We start from the raw sequence: 17588 nt of genomic DNA, 5'->3' as shown, positions 1-17588 counted from the left end.
CTCTATAGTCAGTGTATTCAGTGTTCTTGTGCACTGGTGCCCTGCACTCGCTCGACAATCTGTACTTCTTCCTTCTTTCTATGGTCAGTGTATTCAGCGCTCTTGTGCGCTGGCGCCCTGCATTTAGTGACGGGTCACAATTTAAGGCTTTTATTTTCTTTTGTAGTCCTGTTCTGGTCATTTTAAGACATCATTTGATAAAATGTGTGTCCCCTAATTTCAAAGGCACAACTTGAGGAGACTTTTATCTTTTAGCTGAAACTAAATCGTGACAAATACGCGAACCAAACGTGTGGGCTGTGCGGTGATTTCAGTGGTGTCCGTGGCTTCACATTAGATGGTAGGTACTAAGAACTCATTTTATTGTTCATTAATACTGTATTTCTGCTCCTAAAATTAAAATATATTAACTACTGATGACAAGTGAGAAAAAAAGGAGTCTATCCTTAGAATTTATGTATATGGCAAAGTAAGTTCCATACCTGTATGGCTGCATGCAAGGTTCATATGTTTCAATAATATGAACACATAGGCTTTTAACTTGACAGCGAATACAATTTGCTCTAATCCTATCAGGAATGTAGTAAATGGTAATGAAATGTAATGACAAAAAAAACCTAAATGATTCTTTGTTCAGGTGAACAGCTCACTCCAGTCCAATTTGGAAATATGCAAAAAAGGAACGGCCCAACTGAAGAATGTCTAGATGTGATCTCTTCTGCTCCAAATGATTGCAGAGATAAGGTAAACATTTTAGAAAATTAGAGCTAGCAGCAAAACAAAATAATTTTTTTTTATAAGCAAAAAAAGTGTAAAGCATAATAAGCTTTAAATCTTGATGAACATTAAAGGGAATCTGTCACCTTGTTTTAGCTACCTCATCTGAAAACAGCATAATGTAGGGGCAGACACCCTAATTATGATGGTGTATCACTTATGTTTCTGGATGCAGCAGTTGTGACCCAGAGTTCATAGATGTAGCAGGTGTCACGCAGGGACTAGAGTCTATAGTGGTTGCTTACCCGATCCTTCGAACTAGGGAGCACCCTAGTCTATCCCTGTCTCCTGGATTATGCCAGATGGTGGAGACTCTGGAATCATGTATCTTGCTATGCTTCTATCTCAGCCCTTTTCTGTTCCCTCCCACACACAGGAAGGTGTGAGGCCAAAGTGCATAAGATTACACTAACCAGACAGACAAGGATAAAAGAAAACTACAATCATAGCAATACACTCACAAAACAACAGAGTGGAAGACAAGGGAGAGGTATAGGTAGGGGAAACCAAATAGGTGAGGATAAGGATAAGCACTCAAACCAACTCCACGGATCAATCTCCAGAACAACTTTCCAAACCCAAACTACCGCTCCAACACCTAACCAGGCAGAATGAACTATGACTGGTCAGAAGCAAGGAGGAGGTTCTTATCCCGGCTGTCAGTAATGAACTCAGAACAGCTGTTACCACCCAAGACAGAGAACACCAGGAGCCCAACTAAGAGGTTTAACCCTTGCAGTGCCAGAGCAAAGAAAGCCAGAACTGCTAATATAATGGTTAAGTCATTTTAACTACCACAGGTGTATGTGTTACTAGATGCTGCGATCATCTGAGCCCACTCTATCACGGTATCCCCGTAACAGCATGTAGCAGAACTGAGAAAGCTAACCCCGCCCACACTAGGCTCTCTGTGTACATTATATATTGACAGAGAGCTGCTTATCAGTGGATGGGGTGTGGTTGGATGACTTGGCATGATGTACAGTGGGTACGGAAAGTATTCAGACCCCTCTAAATTTTTTACTCTTTGTTTCATTGCAGCCATTTGGTAAATTCAAGAAAGTTCATTTTTTCTCATCAATGTACACTATGCACCCCATCTTGACTGAAAAAATGTAGAAATTTGGGCAACTTTATTCAAATAGAAAAACTGAAATATCACATGGTCATAAGTATTCAAACCCTTTGCTCAGACACTCATATTTAAGTCATATGCTGTCCATTTCCTTGTGATCCTCCTTGAGATGGTTCTACTCCTTCATTGGAGTCCAGCTGTTAAACTGATAGGACTTGATTTGTAAAGGCACACACCTGTCTATGTAAGACCTCACAGCGCATGTCAGACCAAATGAAAATCACAAGGTCAAAGGAACTTGCAAAAGAGCTCAGAGACAGAATTCTGGCAAGGCACAGATCTGGCCAAGGTTACAAAAGAATTTCTGCAGTACTCAAGGTTTCTAAGAGAACAGTGGCCTCCATAATCCTTAAATGGAAGAAGTTTGGGACCACCAGAAATCTTCCTAGACCTGACCGGCCAGCCAAACTGAGCAATCGTGGGAGAAGAGCCTTGGTGAGAGAGGTAAAGAAGAACCCCAAGATCACTGTGGCTGAGCTCCACAGATGCAGCAGGGAGATGGGAGAAAGTTCTACAAAGTCAACTATCACTGCAGCCCTCTACCAGTCGGACCGCTATGGCAGAGTGGCCCGAAGGAAGCCTCTCCTCAGTGCAAGCAGAAGAAGAAAGACGCGCACTCTTGCTGTGGAGATAGGTGCTGACTGTACGTGGAGGGTCCACAAACAATAGTCAGTAGATAAACAGTCGCACTCAAGTGTGGATTAATCTTGCCAAAAAATCTTGAAGATTTTGTGAAATTTTTGGATTTTTATTTTATTTCAAATACATCAAATAGTGTAACACCGCAGACAAAAGAAGTATCCAAAATGTGGGTATAATATCGTAATCCAGGATATGAGTATACTATCGTTACGTTTCGACCTACTAAGAGGCCTTTCTCAAACCATACTCAAGTAGTGTCAAGGAAAAGATTAATTAGAGCATTTTCAGAAGTCCCAAACAGGGGCTGATGGCATGGGATCAGCCTGGACCTGCGGTGTTGTAACCGCTGATGGGAGAGACCTGTCAATCAGCCACAGCAGGGCAGCGAGAAGCTTTCTAGGGATGGTACCAGCCTAGCAAGTCTCTCCCTATAGTCCACAGTTGACTTTTCAGAGAAAGAAATACCCAGTTGCAATTGTGCAGCCAGGCTTTAATTCTTGGTGCATGGGGTTAGGGTAACATGAATGTAATGACAGATTCCCTATAAATTTATATTTAGAAAGCAAATGCACAATTAACAAAGGTTCAAAGGTGTACAAAGCATTAAATACATGCCCACTAAGTGTCCATTTTAATTTATAACATCATATGCAACTGATATAGTGAACAGTAGTGTTGAGCATTCCGATACTGCAAATATCGGGTATCGGCCGATATTCGCTGTATCGGAGTTCCGATACCGAGTTCCGATATTTTTACAATATCGAATACCGGAATCGGAAGTTCCCATAATGCAATGAGCCAGTTGTGTTAGCCATGTTAACTAATGGCATGGCTGTGATTGGCTGCTGAAATGATATCATGATGCGCGGTCTGTGTGGGCCTGCCGGGGGTCTGTGTGGGCCTGCCGGGGGTCTGTGCGGGCCTGCCGGGGGTCTGTGAGGGCCAGCCGGGGGTCTGTGCGTGCAGGCATCGTCCGATGGGACTACAAGTCCCATCGGGCGATGCCTGCTACAATGACAGTGATTGACACATTAGCCAATGATGGGACAGTAGTAGTCCCATCATCCGGCTAATGTGTTGAATGTAAAAAAAACAAAACATACATACTACATATATACAACATTCATACAGCATACATACATACATACTACATATATACTACATTCATACAACATACATACATACTACATATATATTACATTCATACAATATACATACTACATACTACATACATACTACATATATACTAGATTCATACAATATACATACTACATACTACATACATACTACATATATCCTACATTCATACAACATACATACAACATACATACTACATACAATACATTCCTACATTCATACAATGCATACATATAGACATACAGTACATATAACATAGAGTACATACTCACCATCACTTGTCACTTTGATCCCCGAAGCCAGTGTCATCTGTAAAAAATATTAAAATAACAAACAACCGATATACTCCCTGATCCGCAGAAATCCACGCGTGTCCCACGACGATCTCCTGCAGTGAATCACTGAGAGGTTACTATAGCTCACTGGTCTCACTTAATGGCAAAAGCTGCGTGGGAACTTTTTCACACAGCAATGCCAAAAGTGAGACTAGGGACTATTTTTTTACAGTGGCGGAGGAATACAGTGCGGAAGGATACCTACCTCCAGTCATTGTATTCCTGGAGCCCCTAGAGAGCGGTCGCATCAGCTGATGCTGCTGTTCTTTCATGGGAGATCGTCGTGGGACACTCGTGGATTTCTGCGGATCAGGGAGTATATTGGTTGTTTGTTATTTTAATATTTTTTACAGTTCACACTGGCTTCGGGGATCAAAGTGACAAGTGATGGTGAGTATGTACTCTATGTTATATGTACTGTATGTCTATATGTATGTATTGTATGAATGTATTGTATGTAGTATGTATGTAGTATGTATGTTGTATGTCTGAAGCATGTTTTATGTATGTTGTATGTATGTAGTATGTATGTAGTATGTACTATGTATGTATGTATGTTGTATGAATGTAGTATATATGTAGCATGTATGTAGTATGTAGTATGTATGTATGTATGTTGTATGAAAGTAGTATATATGTATGTATGTAGTATGTATGTATGTATGTATGTTGTATGAATGTAGTATATATGTAGCATGTATGTAGTATGTATGTTCTATGAATGTAGTATATGTGAAGTATGTATGTAGTATGTATGTATGTTGTATGAATGTAGTATATATGTAGTATGTATGTATGTATGTTGTATGAATGTAGTATGTATGTATGTAGAATGTATGTATGTTGTATGAATGTAGTATATATGTAGCATGTATGTAGTATGTATGTTGTATGAATGTAGTATATTGAAGTATGTATGTAGTATGTATGTATGTTGTATGAATGTAGTATATATGTATGTATGTATGTTGTATGAATGTAGTATGTATGTATGTTGTATGAATGTAGTATATGTAGTATGTATGTATTATGTAGTATGTATGTTGTATGAATGTAGTATGTATGTATGTATGTATGTTATATGAATGTAGTATGTATGTAGTATCTATGTATGCTGTATGAATGTAGTATATATGAAGTATGTATGTAGTATGTATGTATGTATGTATGTTTTATGAATGTTGTATATATGTAGTATGTATGTTTGTTTTTTTTACATTCAACACATTAGCCCGATGATGGGACTACTACTGTCCCATCATTGGCTAATGTGTCAATCACTGTCACTGTAACAGGCATAGCCCGATGGGACTTGTAGTCCCATCAGAAGATGCCTACACACACACACAACCCCCGGCAGCCCGCACAGAGCCCCGGCAGGCCCGCACAGACCCCCGGCAGGCCTGCACAGACCCCCGGCAGCCCACACAGACGCCCGGGAGGCCCGCACAGACCCCCGGCAGCCCGCACAGACCCCCGGCAGGCCCTCACAGACCCCCGGCAGGCCCTCACAGACCCCTAGGAGGCCCGCACAGACCCCTGGGAGGCCCGTACAGACCCCGCACAGTCTCTGCCCACGCACCGCCCACACTCTTCCCCCCTCCCGAACTGGATGTGCAAGGAAAGAATGGGTTTATTTTCATTCCGATATTTGTGCCCCATTGACTTGCATGGGTTTCCGGTATCGGAATCGGCGATACCCGATATTTTTGGGGTATCAGTCCCATCCAATCCGATCCAGTATTTCCCGATATCGGAAGGTATCGCTTAACACTAGTGAACAGTAATGCTGCACCACAGGCTGCTACAGCCACATGGACAGACTTTTAAGCTTCTTCTGTCCCAGGAGTTATAATATATTACTCCTCCTCCCTCTTCTGCTTCTCAATAACACCAGTGAACAGGACCAAAACAAGTCATGCTAGCCCTCTGTGGCACTGCTGTAGTATTTCTGGAGCTAATTATGACTACTAGCTCTTCAAACTTTATAGATACAATTAAAGGGAATCTGTCAGCAGGATTTCATCCCCAAACCATTTATATGTGCTTGTTGTTCTTTCAAAGACCAGTCCAGCAATACCTTCACATAGCCAGTCCTTTCCTCAGTTACTAAGAGATCAGTGTTTGAATTGATATGAAAATAAAGCTGAATAGCTGTGGTATATCTGAAATCTCTGTCACTCCAGCTCTATTCTCTGCCCAGTGCTACCTCCTCCAGCTTGACTGACAGCCTCTATCCTGTGGTAATTCAAGCAAAAGAGCTGTCAATTAAGCATGAGCAGGCAGCGCTGGGCACAGAATAGAGCTGGAGTGACAGAGGCTTCAGATCTTCAAATAGTTCTTCAGCCTCATTTGCGTATCAATACAAACTCTGATTTCTCAGTAAAGTAGGAATGGATTGGCCATGTAAAGGTATTGCTTGATGTGTCTTTGAAAGAGCTACATACACATATATATATAGTTTGGTGGGTGAAGTCCGGCTGACAGATTCCCTTTAACTTGCATAATTAATTATTATGATGCCTGGGTGCAAATTATTATTGGTAACAGTAAATTAACTTTACACCACTGATATATGTGTCTTCGTTACAGGGGGAAATATGTAAGAGTACTCTGATGTCTGCAGCCTTTTTCGATTGTAACGCCATACTAGACCCTATGGAATACATAGACGCTTGTGTGCAGGATCTGTGTCACTGCAGCGCTGAGAACAACATGCTGTGCCTGTGCAATATGTTTGCTGAATATTCACGCCAGTGTACCCACTCTGGTGGAGTCCCTGGAAACTGGAGAACCCCAGAAATGTGTCGTAAGTGTAAAGAAGCATAAAAAAAATAACATAAAAACAATAGAAAGAAATCACATCATTCTAGAGACGTCAAATACATATGACACATTTACAGAGCTGACTGATGAATCTTTTATTACCAGTACATACTTCTTATAATTTTCCATTGAAAAGTCTATGCTCTTTGATAATCCAAAGGGATGGCTCATACGAGCAATGATTCTCTCATCCAAGAGAATCAGATGGATCATGGCAATAACACTCAGTTCAAGCTCTGATTAGAGTTTGAGCCAATTGTTAGTTTACAGAGATCCGATTCTCTTGGATGAAAGAATAATACCACTAGTGCGGAGAAGAAGAACTTAATTTCTCCATTTTCTCCTTTATTTGCATTCGCGGTAATTGGACTGCACTTGGGTGACATCTGAGTGCAGTCTGATGCTTTTCACGTACCCACAGACTGACATGGGAGTGCGTGATCCAATCATTGGATGCACCCGCAGTATGCTGTGATTGTTTTCTCATGCCAAATAGGCATGATAAAAAAATGGCTGATCTTCTCTGCCCTATAGTATAACATTGGGCTTAGTGATATCTGATAAAATATCGGAGAGTACTTGTTCAAGATATACGCTCGTGAGAGCAAATAGTGGCATTGGCAGACCCACTGAAAGTTAATAAAAATCTGTTCCAATCCAGTAAATTGACTCCTATGAAAAAGTCTCCCTTTATTATATATGCATATAATCACAAATTTCAGGATTCAACACCACACTCTTCACCAATTTTACTTGCCTAGTTGTCACCTTTGGGCAATCCAATTTTTGAGAAGGTTATTAGGAGGCTCACAGTGCGTCATGCTGGTGGCACCCACAATAAATCAGGAATTCTCAGCTGCAAGGATTCAGCAGCACCATAACAGGTATAATAAAGTTGTCCACAAAATGGACAGGAACAGTCCTATTAAAATATACACTACATAGTTTGCTTCTGGTCCAATGATGTCTCTGATGTAATCTAACCAAAAATAATGTCTCTTTCTGCATCCAGCAAAGTCATGCCCTCTATATGGTATGGAATACCAAGAATCTGGCTCTCCTTGTCCCAATACATGCTCCAATACAGAGAGAACCATGCTTTGTGAAGACCATGGCATAGATGGATGCTTTTGTCCTTCAGGTAAACCCTTGTGCAGCTGTGAACATAGATGAAGTTCAGTTGGAATTTGTCTATTTTGGCTTTTTTATATACCAATTATTTAGATGTTTTCCCATTTATGTTCCATTTTATTGGACAAACAAAATTAAAGAAACTGCAGCTACATTGACCCCTTTCTAAATCTTCCAAAACATCTGTTTATTGTATTATTGAAAACTGTTTTTTGGGGACTCAAAGTTACAGATAGTCTGCAGAAAAGGATAGTGAGAATAACATAGTGGTAAAAGTTGAGAAACAATTTCCTTATGCTTTAACCCCTTAACCCCCAAGGGTGGTTTGCAGGTTCATGACCGAGCCAATTTTTACAATTCTGACCACTGTCCCTTTATAAGGTAATATCTCTGAAACACTTCCATGGATCCCGGTGATTCTGACATTGTTTTCTCGTGACATATTGTACTTCATGCTAGTGGTAAAATTTCATTCAAATAACTTGCGTTTATTTGTGAAAAAAATAGAAATTTGGCAAAAATTTTGAAAATTTTGTAATTTTCCAACTTTGAATTTTTATGCCCTTAAATCACAGAGATACGGCACACAAAAAACTTAATAAATAACATTTTCCACATGTCTACTTTACATCAGCACAATTTTGGAACCAAAATTTTTTTCTGTTAGGAAGTTATAAGGGTTAAAAGTTGACCAGCGATTTCTCATTTTTGCAACACCATTTTATTTTTACGGACCACTTCACATTTGAAGTCACTTTGAGGGGTCTATATGATAGAAAATATCCAAAACTGACACCATTCTAAAACTGCACCCCTCAAAGTGCTCAAAACCATATTCAAGAAGTTTATTAACCCTTCAGGTGCTTCACAGGAAATTTTTGAATGTTTAAAAAAAATGAACATTTGACTTTTTTCACAAAAAAATTACTTCAGGTTCAATTTTTTTTATTTTTGCCAAGGATAACAGGAGAAATTGGACTGCAAAAGTTATTGTGCAATTTCTCCTGAGTACACTGATACTTGATATGTAGGGGGGAACCACTGTTTCGGCGCATGGCAGAGCTCAGAAGGGAAGGAGCGCCGTTTGACTTTGAACCCTCAAGGGCTTCACAGAAGTTTATAACATGCAGCAGTACAATTAAAAAATCATATTTTTTGCCACATAAATGATCTTTTCACCCCCAATTTTTATGCTCCCAAGGGTAACAGGATGCCAAAAGTTATTGTCCAATTTGTCCTGAGTACGCTGATACCCCATATATGGGAGTAAACCACTATTTGGGCGCATGGCAGAGCTCGGAAGGGAAGCAGCGCAATTTGACTTTTTGAGCTTGAATTGGGATTGTACGCCATGCCGCGTTTGGAAAGCCCATGATGTGCTTAAACAGTGGAAACCCCCCACAAATGACACCATTTTGGAAACTAGACCCCCCAAGGAGCTTATCGAGATGTGTGGTGAGCACTTTAAACCCCCAAGGGCTTCAGAGAAGTTTATAATGCCCGGGCATGAAAATAAAAAAATCTTATTTTTTCCACAAACATGATCTTTTAGTCCCCAATTTCTTTATTTTCCCAATGGTAACAGGAGAAATTGGACCCCAAACGTTGTTGTCCAATTTGTCCTGAGTACACTGATACCCCTTATTTGGGAGAAAACTACTGTATGGGCACACGTCAGGGCTCGGAAGGGAAGTAGTGACATTTTGGAATGCAGACTTTGATGGAATGGTCGGCGGTTGTCATGTTGCCTTTGGAGAGCCCCTGATGTACCTAAACAGTGGAATCCCCGCACAAGTGACCCCATTTTGGAAACTAGACCCCCCCACGGAACTTAACTAGATGTGTGTTGAGCACTTTGAGCCCCCAAGTGCTTCACAGAAGTTTATAATGCCCGGGCATGAAAATAAAAAAATCATATTTTTTTCCACAAAAATGATATTTTTGCCCCCAATTTTTTATTTTCCTAAGGGTAACAGGAGAAATTGGACCCCAAAAGTTGTTTTACAACTTGTCCTGAGTAGGCTGATACCCCATATGTGGCGGTAAAACACTGTTTGGCCCATGGCAGAGCTTGGAAGGGAAGGAGGACCATTTGACTTTTTCAACGCAGAATTGGCTGGAATTGAGATCAGACGCTGTGTTGCATTTGGAGAGCCCCTGATCTGCCCAAACAGTGGAAACACCCCAATTATAAATACAGCTCTAACCCCAACACACCCCTAACCCTAATCTCAGCCCGAGCCCTAACCCTAGCCCTAACACTATCCCTAACCCTAACCCTAGCCCTAATGGGAAAATGGAAATACATTTTTTTAATTTTATTATTTTTCCCTAACTAAGGGGGTGATAACGGGGGGTTTGATTTACTATTTATATCCGGTTTTTATGTTTGGCGGCTGTCACACGCTAAAAGACGCTTTTTATTGTAAAAATAGTTTTTGCATCACCACATTTTGAGAGCTTTAATTTTTCCGTATTTTGACCCACTGAGTCACGTGAGGTCTTATTTTTTGCGGGACGAGTTGACGCTTTTATTGGTACCATTTTCAAGCACTTAACATTTTTTGATCGCTTTTTATTCCGATTTTTTGGACGCAGAATGAACAAAAACCAGCATTTCAAGAATTTCTTTTGGGGGTGACTTTACACCGTTCCGCGTGTGGTAAAATTGATAAGGCGGTTTTATTCTTCGGGTCAGTACGGTTACAGCGATACCTCATTTAGGTCATTTTTTTATGTTTTGGCGCTTTTATGCAATGAAAACAATTTATTCTGCGAGCTATAACTTTATTTTTTTGCTGATGATGCTGTATCGTGGCTCGTTTTTTGCGGGACAAGCTGACGTTTTCAGCAGTACCATGGATATTTATATGTGTCTTTTTGATTGTGCGTTATTGCACTTTTTGTTCGGTGGTATGATAATAAAGCATTATTTTTTTCTTTGTTTTTTATTTTTATTTTTTAAGGGGTTCGCTAAGGGGGTTAACTAATGGGACAGTATTATAGGGCGGGTCGTTACGGACACGGCGATACCAAATATGTGTACTTTTATTGTTTTTTATTTATTTCCAAAAAATGAATTTATTAGGGAATATTTTTTTTTTAAATTTATTTAGCGATTTTTTATAAATTATTTTTACACTTTTTTTTTTTTTTTACTTTATTACAATGTCCCAGAGGGGACATAACTGTGACAGATCGCTGATCTGTCGCATCACAGATCGCTGTGACAGATCAGCAATCTGTCACAGGCAGTGCTGCAGGCTTCCTCGTGCCTGCTTTCTGCAGGCACTGAGGAAGCCGCCTACCTGCAGGCCCCCGAAGGTCCCCGCCGCCATTTTGGATCCGGGGACCTGCAGGGAAGGAGACCTCCGCAACAAATTAGAGAAGCATCACGTGATTTTTCGAACAGTGCCAATACTTTTGACCGCCCTCTTTTTTGTGTTTGGTGTGGAATTATATCCAATTTGGCTTTAGGACAATTCTTTTTGTGTTTTTTCATTTAAGACAAATTAAATGAAGATAATAATACCAAAGAATTTGTGTTTGCAATCATTTTCAGGAAGAAACTGAGTATTATCTGACAGAATTGCAGGGGTGTCAATACTTTTGGCCACAACTGTATCTTTGGCTTTGACTGTCTTCATTGTCAATGTGAGGGACAAGTACTGCTCTTGGCTATTTCTGACAGTCCTATAAACAATGAATGGGAATGAGGTCAAGTATGTATGCACCTCCTGTTCCTCCAGAACCCCAATCTCAGGACACTGGTGGTTCCAGTGGTTACAACTCCAGTGATTAGCACATTATCCACTATCCTATGCATAGGGACAACTTGATTTTGTGAATTACCATTTTTAACGATCATACTTTTACTCTTACCAATTTATAATAACTTTTCTTTTTATTTAGGAACTTTACTTGATGACATAAATAACGCAGGCTGTATCCGCCAAGAGGAATGTTCCTGTGTCTATAATAGTGAGATTTACACTCCAGGATCGTCTTTCAATACTCCATGCAGAGAATGGTACTGACAATCGCTACATAAAATAACAATGCCTGCATTAATAGAGTGTGCCAAGGAATTTTGTTTCTTTGGCTTGCTCATAATGGAAGTCCAAAATTATTTAGTTACCTGTATTAGTAATCTGATATTTAAAAAGGTTTTGAATTACCATGTTAATTGCACAAATGGCAATAACATTTGGCTACCACTATTTTTTCCCTTAGTTCTTTTTTCGTGATTGTTATAAATATATTACATTTTCTAACATTAGTGTGATATTGTTATTAAAGAAGGCTTCCTCCTCCTCCCATCAAAGGTTTTATCCTCTTAATATATTGCTGTCATAATATTATTTGGGACTGAAGATGGCTATAAGGTGCAATGATACACTGCGCTGCTGTAGGTATAATTCAAGGAACTTTATTGGTGCCTAAGCGCTTCCTGAGCTGTCCTAGCTCACTTCATCAGGGCATGCCATCTTCACTTACAAGTCTTTGGACCCCGTGCAGACTGTAGCAGCTGTTTCATGCGTTTGTAGGTGTTGTGACCGAAGTTTCACAACCCTATCAGGTGAGTCTCTCCTTGCCTCACCATTACAATTGTGTTTTAAAGGTTTCACACCGTGGATGTGCCCTGTTTTGTTTCTTTTATAATATTACTAGCTGAAGAGCCCGGCGCTGCCCGGGCATAGTAACTAACTGTGGTTAGTTATAACAAATTATAATTATCCTCCGTCCCATAGTCCCATGCCCATATACCCATCATACATATCCGCCATCCCATAGGCCCGTGCCCATATACCCATCATACATCCTCCATCCCATAGTCCCATGCCCATACACCCATCACACATATCCTCCATCCCATAGTCCTGTGCCCATATACCCATCATACATATCCGCCATCCCATAGGCCCGTGCCCATATACCCATCACACATCCTCCATCCCATAGTCCCATGCCCATATACCCATCATACATATCCTCCATCCCATAGGCCCGTGCCCATATACCCATCATACATATCCAACATTCCATAGGCCCGTGCCCATATACCCATCACACATCCTCCATCCCATAGGCCCGTGCCCATATACCCATCATACATATCCTCCATCCTACCCAGATTATTCTTCTGTTTTCCATTAGGTCTATGACATCACGTGATTAACCCCTTCACACCCGAGCCTGTTTTTGCCTTCGTGACCGGGCCAATTTTTTCAATTCTGACCAGTGTCACTTTATGAGGTCATAACTCTAGAATGCTTCAACGGATCCTACTGATTCTGACATTGTTTTCTCATGACATATTGTACTTCATGATGGTGGTAAAATATTTTAGATATGAGCTGCGCTTATTTGCTAAAAAAATCAAAATTTGGCGAAAATTTAGAAAATTTGGCAATTTTCAAACTTTTAATTTTTATGCCCTTAAATCAGAGAGTGATATCGCACAAAATAGTTAATAAATAACATTTCCCACATGTCTACTTTACATCTGCACAATTTTGGAAACATAATTTTTTTTTAGGAAGTTATAAGGGTTAAAAGTTGACCAGCGATTTCTCATTTTTACAACAAAATTTGCAACACCATTTTTTTTAGGGACCACCTCACATTTGAAGTGAGTTTGGGGGGTCAATATGACAGAAAATACCCAAAAGTGACACCATTTTAAAAACTGCACCTCTCAATGTACTCAAAACCACATTCAAGAAGTTTATTAACCCTTCAGGTGCTTCACATGAATTAATGGAATATGGAAGGAAAAAATAAACATTTAACTTTTTTTCACAAACATTTTACTTCAAAACCATTTTTCTTTATTTTCACAAGTGTAAAAAGAGAAAATGAACCACAAATTTTTTTGTGCAATTTCTCCCGAATACGCAGATACCCCGTATGTGGGGCTAAACCACTGTTTGAGCACACGGCAGAGCTCAGAACGGAAGGAGCGCCGTTTGACTTTTTCAATGCAGAATTGGCAGGAATTGAGATCGGATGCCATGTCGCATTTGGAGAGCCCCTGATGTACCTAAACAGTGGAAACCCCCAACAAGTGACCCCATTTTGGAAACTAGACCCCTTAAAGAACTTATCTAGATGTGTTGTGAACACTTTGAACCCCCAAGTGCTTCACAGAAGTTTATAATGTAGAGCCATGAAAATAAAAAATCATTTTTTTTCCACAAAATGACCTTTTAGCCCCCAATTTTTATTTTCACAAGGGTAACAGGAGAAATTGGAACCCAAAAGTTGTTGTCCAATTTGTCCTGAGCACGCTGATACCCCATATGTGGAAGAAAACTACTGTTTGGGCACACGGTGGGGCTCGGAAGGGAAGTAGTGACGTTCTGGAATGCAGACTTTGATGGAATGGTCTGCGGGTGTCATGTGCGTTTGCAGAGCCCCTGATGTACCTAAACAGTGGAAATCCCCCACAAGTGACCCCATTTTGGAAACTAGACCCCCCAAGGAACTTATCTAGATGTGTGGTGAGCACTTTGAACCCCCAAGTGTTTCAGTAAAGTTTATAATGTAGAGGCGTGAAAATAAAAAAATCATTTTTTTTCCACAAAAATGATCTTTTAGCCCCCAATTTTTGTTTTCACAAGGGTAACAGGAGAAATTGGACCCTAAGAGTTGTTGTCCAATTTGTCCTGAGTACACTGGTACCCCATATGTGGGAGAAAACTACTGTTTGGGCACACGGTGGGGCTCAGAAGGGAAGTAGTGACGTTCTGAAATGCAGACTTTGATGGAATGGTCTGCGGGCGTCATATTGCATTTACAGAGCCCCTGATGTACCTAAACAGTGGAAACCCCCAATTCTAATTCCAACCCTAACCCCAACACACCCCTAACCCTAATCTCAGCCCTAACCATAACCCTAACCACAAACCTAACACCAACACACCCATAACCTTAATCCCAGCCCTAGCCCTAACCCTAGCCCTAACCCTAGCCCTAACCCTAACCCTAACCCTAGCCCTAGCCCTAACCCTAGCCCTTGCCCTAGCCCTAACCTGTGTACCTGCTTTTTTCTTTTTTTTCTTTACTTTTTTTATTTTTGTGACAAGATCGCTGCGCTGCGATCTGACTCATAGTAACGCCACTTCTCCTCTGATCTCACACTGACAGATGATCAGAGGAGAAGCAGCATTACTATGTGACAAGATCGCTGCCTGGCACACAGTAACGTGACTTCTCCTCTGATCTAACACTGACAGATGATCAGAGGTGAAGCAGCGTTACTGTGTGACAAGATCGCTGCCTGGCACAGCTGTGCCAGGCAGCGATCAGCTGTGCCAGGCAGCGATCTAGTCACACAGTAACGCTGCTTCACCTCTGATCATCTGTCAGTGTTAGATCAGATGAGAAGCCGCCTTACAATGAGTGAGATCGCCGGGAAACAAGCAGCTTTCCCAGCGATCGCTCCCATTGGCTGCTGTGACGCTGATGTCATCAGGACCTGAACCAATCAGGTCTCGATGACGTCGGGGGTCCCAGCATGCATTGTGCACCGGGATCCCCGCGTTGTAAGGTATGTGGGGGTCCCGGGGGGCACAAAACCGCCGACAGTAGATAAACGTCGGCGCTGCACAAAGCCCAGCAAGCGCCAACGTTTATCTACAGTGGGCGGTCGTGAAGAGGTTAAAATCAGCCTAGCTGAATCCTTCTAAGCTCTTTGTAGAAACAGGAGGTCAATTTTATCTGTATGAGTCATCAGTCACTGCAAAAATCCCTGGTGGGGGGATGGGTGGGGAGGAAGCAGCTGGGTCAGGAGTTGAAGAGGGGAATTATAAATGCAGGGACAAAGACATTCTTGTTTTTACATAGAGCAGAGAAAAGAGAAGAACTAGCTCAGTAGAAAGGCAAAATGAGGAATTGTCAGTACACATTGCTATATAATATGATGGCTGCAAAATATTAAGGGGATAGAAACTGATGGGAGGAGGGCTTCTTTAAAGGGAATCTGTCATGAGATATTTGCTATGCCATCTGAGAGCAGCATGATGTAGGGACAGGGACCCTAATTCCAGTGATGTATCACTTTCTGGACTGCCTGAAGCAGTTTTGATAGAATCCCTGTTTTCTCTGCTGTAGATCCCGGCAACCATCAAAATACTGAGCTCTGTATAATTCCACTCACATTACTGATTGGCAGCTTTTTGCTTCCACTGTACATTGTCAGTAAGAGGCCAATCAGCAGTGGAGGCGGAGTTACATAAATTAGCTGAAGTGACTGGCTTGTGACACCTAGTCCACTAAGGTGCTGAGAAAGTGACACATCCCTGGAATTAGGCTCTCTGCCTCCACATTATGCTTCTCTCAGATTAAATAACAAATACCTGCTGACAGATTCCCTTTAATTTTTTTTTTTACATATTAATGTTGTGACTCCAAAAGTTAACACTTTGATGAGGGACATTTATGGCATGTAGAAAGGCTATATCATGTGTCTGGTAGATGCAGGTTGCACCACTGGGATCTACATTTATCTCGGGAACACAAAGTTGAAAGGGTCAGCCATAGATTAGTGGCTGCACATACAAGGATTTCTCTATTTGCCAGTGGGGCTAATGAGACTATAGCGCCCGTTACACACAATGATGTCCCAGCGATCCCACCAACGATCCGACATGGATGGGATCGCTGGGACATAGTTAGGCTGATTGCTGGTGACCTGTCAAATAGACAGACTCACCAGCGATCAGAACCAGTGAGCAAGCTGGTATCTAGGGTAAACAGCGGGTATCCAAGAGCTGCGCAGCTCTTAGTTACCCGCTGTTTACCCTAGATACCAGTGTGCAGCGTCGTTGATCGTTGGTCTCCCGCTGCCACGCGATGCATGCTGGCCAGCGGGAGACCAAAGATCAAAAAATGGTCCAGGACAATCCTGCACGGTTGGCAATAACCGGCGGGGGGGGGGGGGCGGTCGCTGATGGATGTCACACACAGCGAGATCGCTGATGCATCACAAAATCAGCGATCTCGCTGTGTGTGACGGGGCCCTAATTCTCAAGCAGATCTTCTGGATGCTATCCGGAAGAAATCAAAGGGTCGGCCTTGGATTTTTGCCATGAACCTACTTTTAAATGCATTCACATTTGCCTGTGAACATGCCCTATTAATATCACTGTACCAAGTGACCTTTTTGTCATTGTCTGCCATAGTATTTATAGTGAAAATTAAAGTTTGAAGGGGTTGTCTGGTATAAAATGATAACTACGAGCTTTGAAAATTCTTCGGTGTCAGTGCCAGGAAAGCCAGTCATGTGACCGCACGTATGTGGGTCGCCATCCCAGGGCTGTGGGGTACTCGGTACTGGGCCGGTCTCAGAGGGATGTGTCACGGCAGCAGTGACCCGGTCCGTGGCCCTGGGTGCCCAATTAATAGGGGAGATTGAATGGTGAAATGTAGTGGATTAAATGAATAGTTTGTGACGCCACCTGTGGTGTTCGGCAATTGAGATGTTAAGCCGACGCTGCATGCAGATCCTCTGGGACTGGTGGTGTGGTGCAGCAAAGATGTTGAAGCTCCCCACAGGTGGAGCTGTAGTCCCAGGGCAGTGTAAAGGAGATGATAATTGG

At 41.6% G+C, this 17588-nt stretch overlaps 1 protein-coding gene across 1 annotated transcript in view; it reads left to right on the top strand.

Annotated features, from left to right (window-relative positions):
• Positions 1-17588, top strand: part of LOC141058202 (mucin-5B-like) — a 240773-nt gene that overhangs the window by 22297 nt on the left and 200888 nt on the right. Inside the window, exons 5-9 of the mRNA XM_073554349.1 lie at positions 256-340; positions 638-744; positions 6622-6838; positions 7868-7996; positions 11899-12016. Coding sequence (XP_073410450.1) covers positions 256-340; positions 638-744; positions 6622-6838; positions 7868-7996; positions 11899-12016 — 656 coding nt within the window. The remainder of the gene's footprint in view (positions 1-255; positions 341-637; positions 745-6621; positions 6839-7867; positions 7997-11898; positions 12017-17588) is intronic.

The sequence above is a fragment of the Dendrobates tinctorius genome, unplaced genomic scaffold (genome assembly GCF_039654945.1).
Source record: "Dendrobates tinctorius isolate UK_male_01 unplaced genomic scaffold, ASM3965494v1 ptg000211l, whole genome shotgun sequence".
Taxonomy (NCBI): Eukaryota; Metazoa; Chordata; class Amphibia; order Anura; family Dendrobatidae; genus Dendrobates; species Dendrobates tinctorius.
The sequence above is the reverse complement of the archived record's forward strand: the minus strand, read 5'-3'. Positions and strand labels throughout refer to the sequence as shown.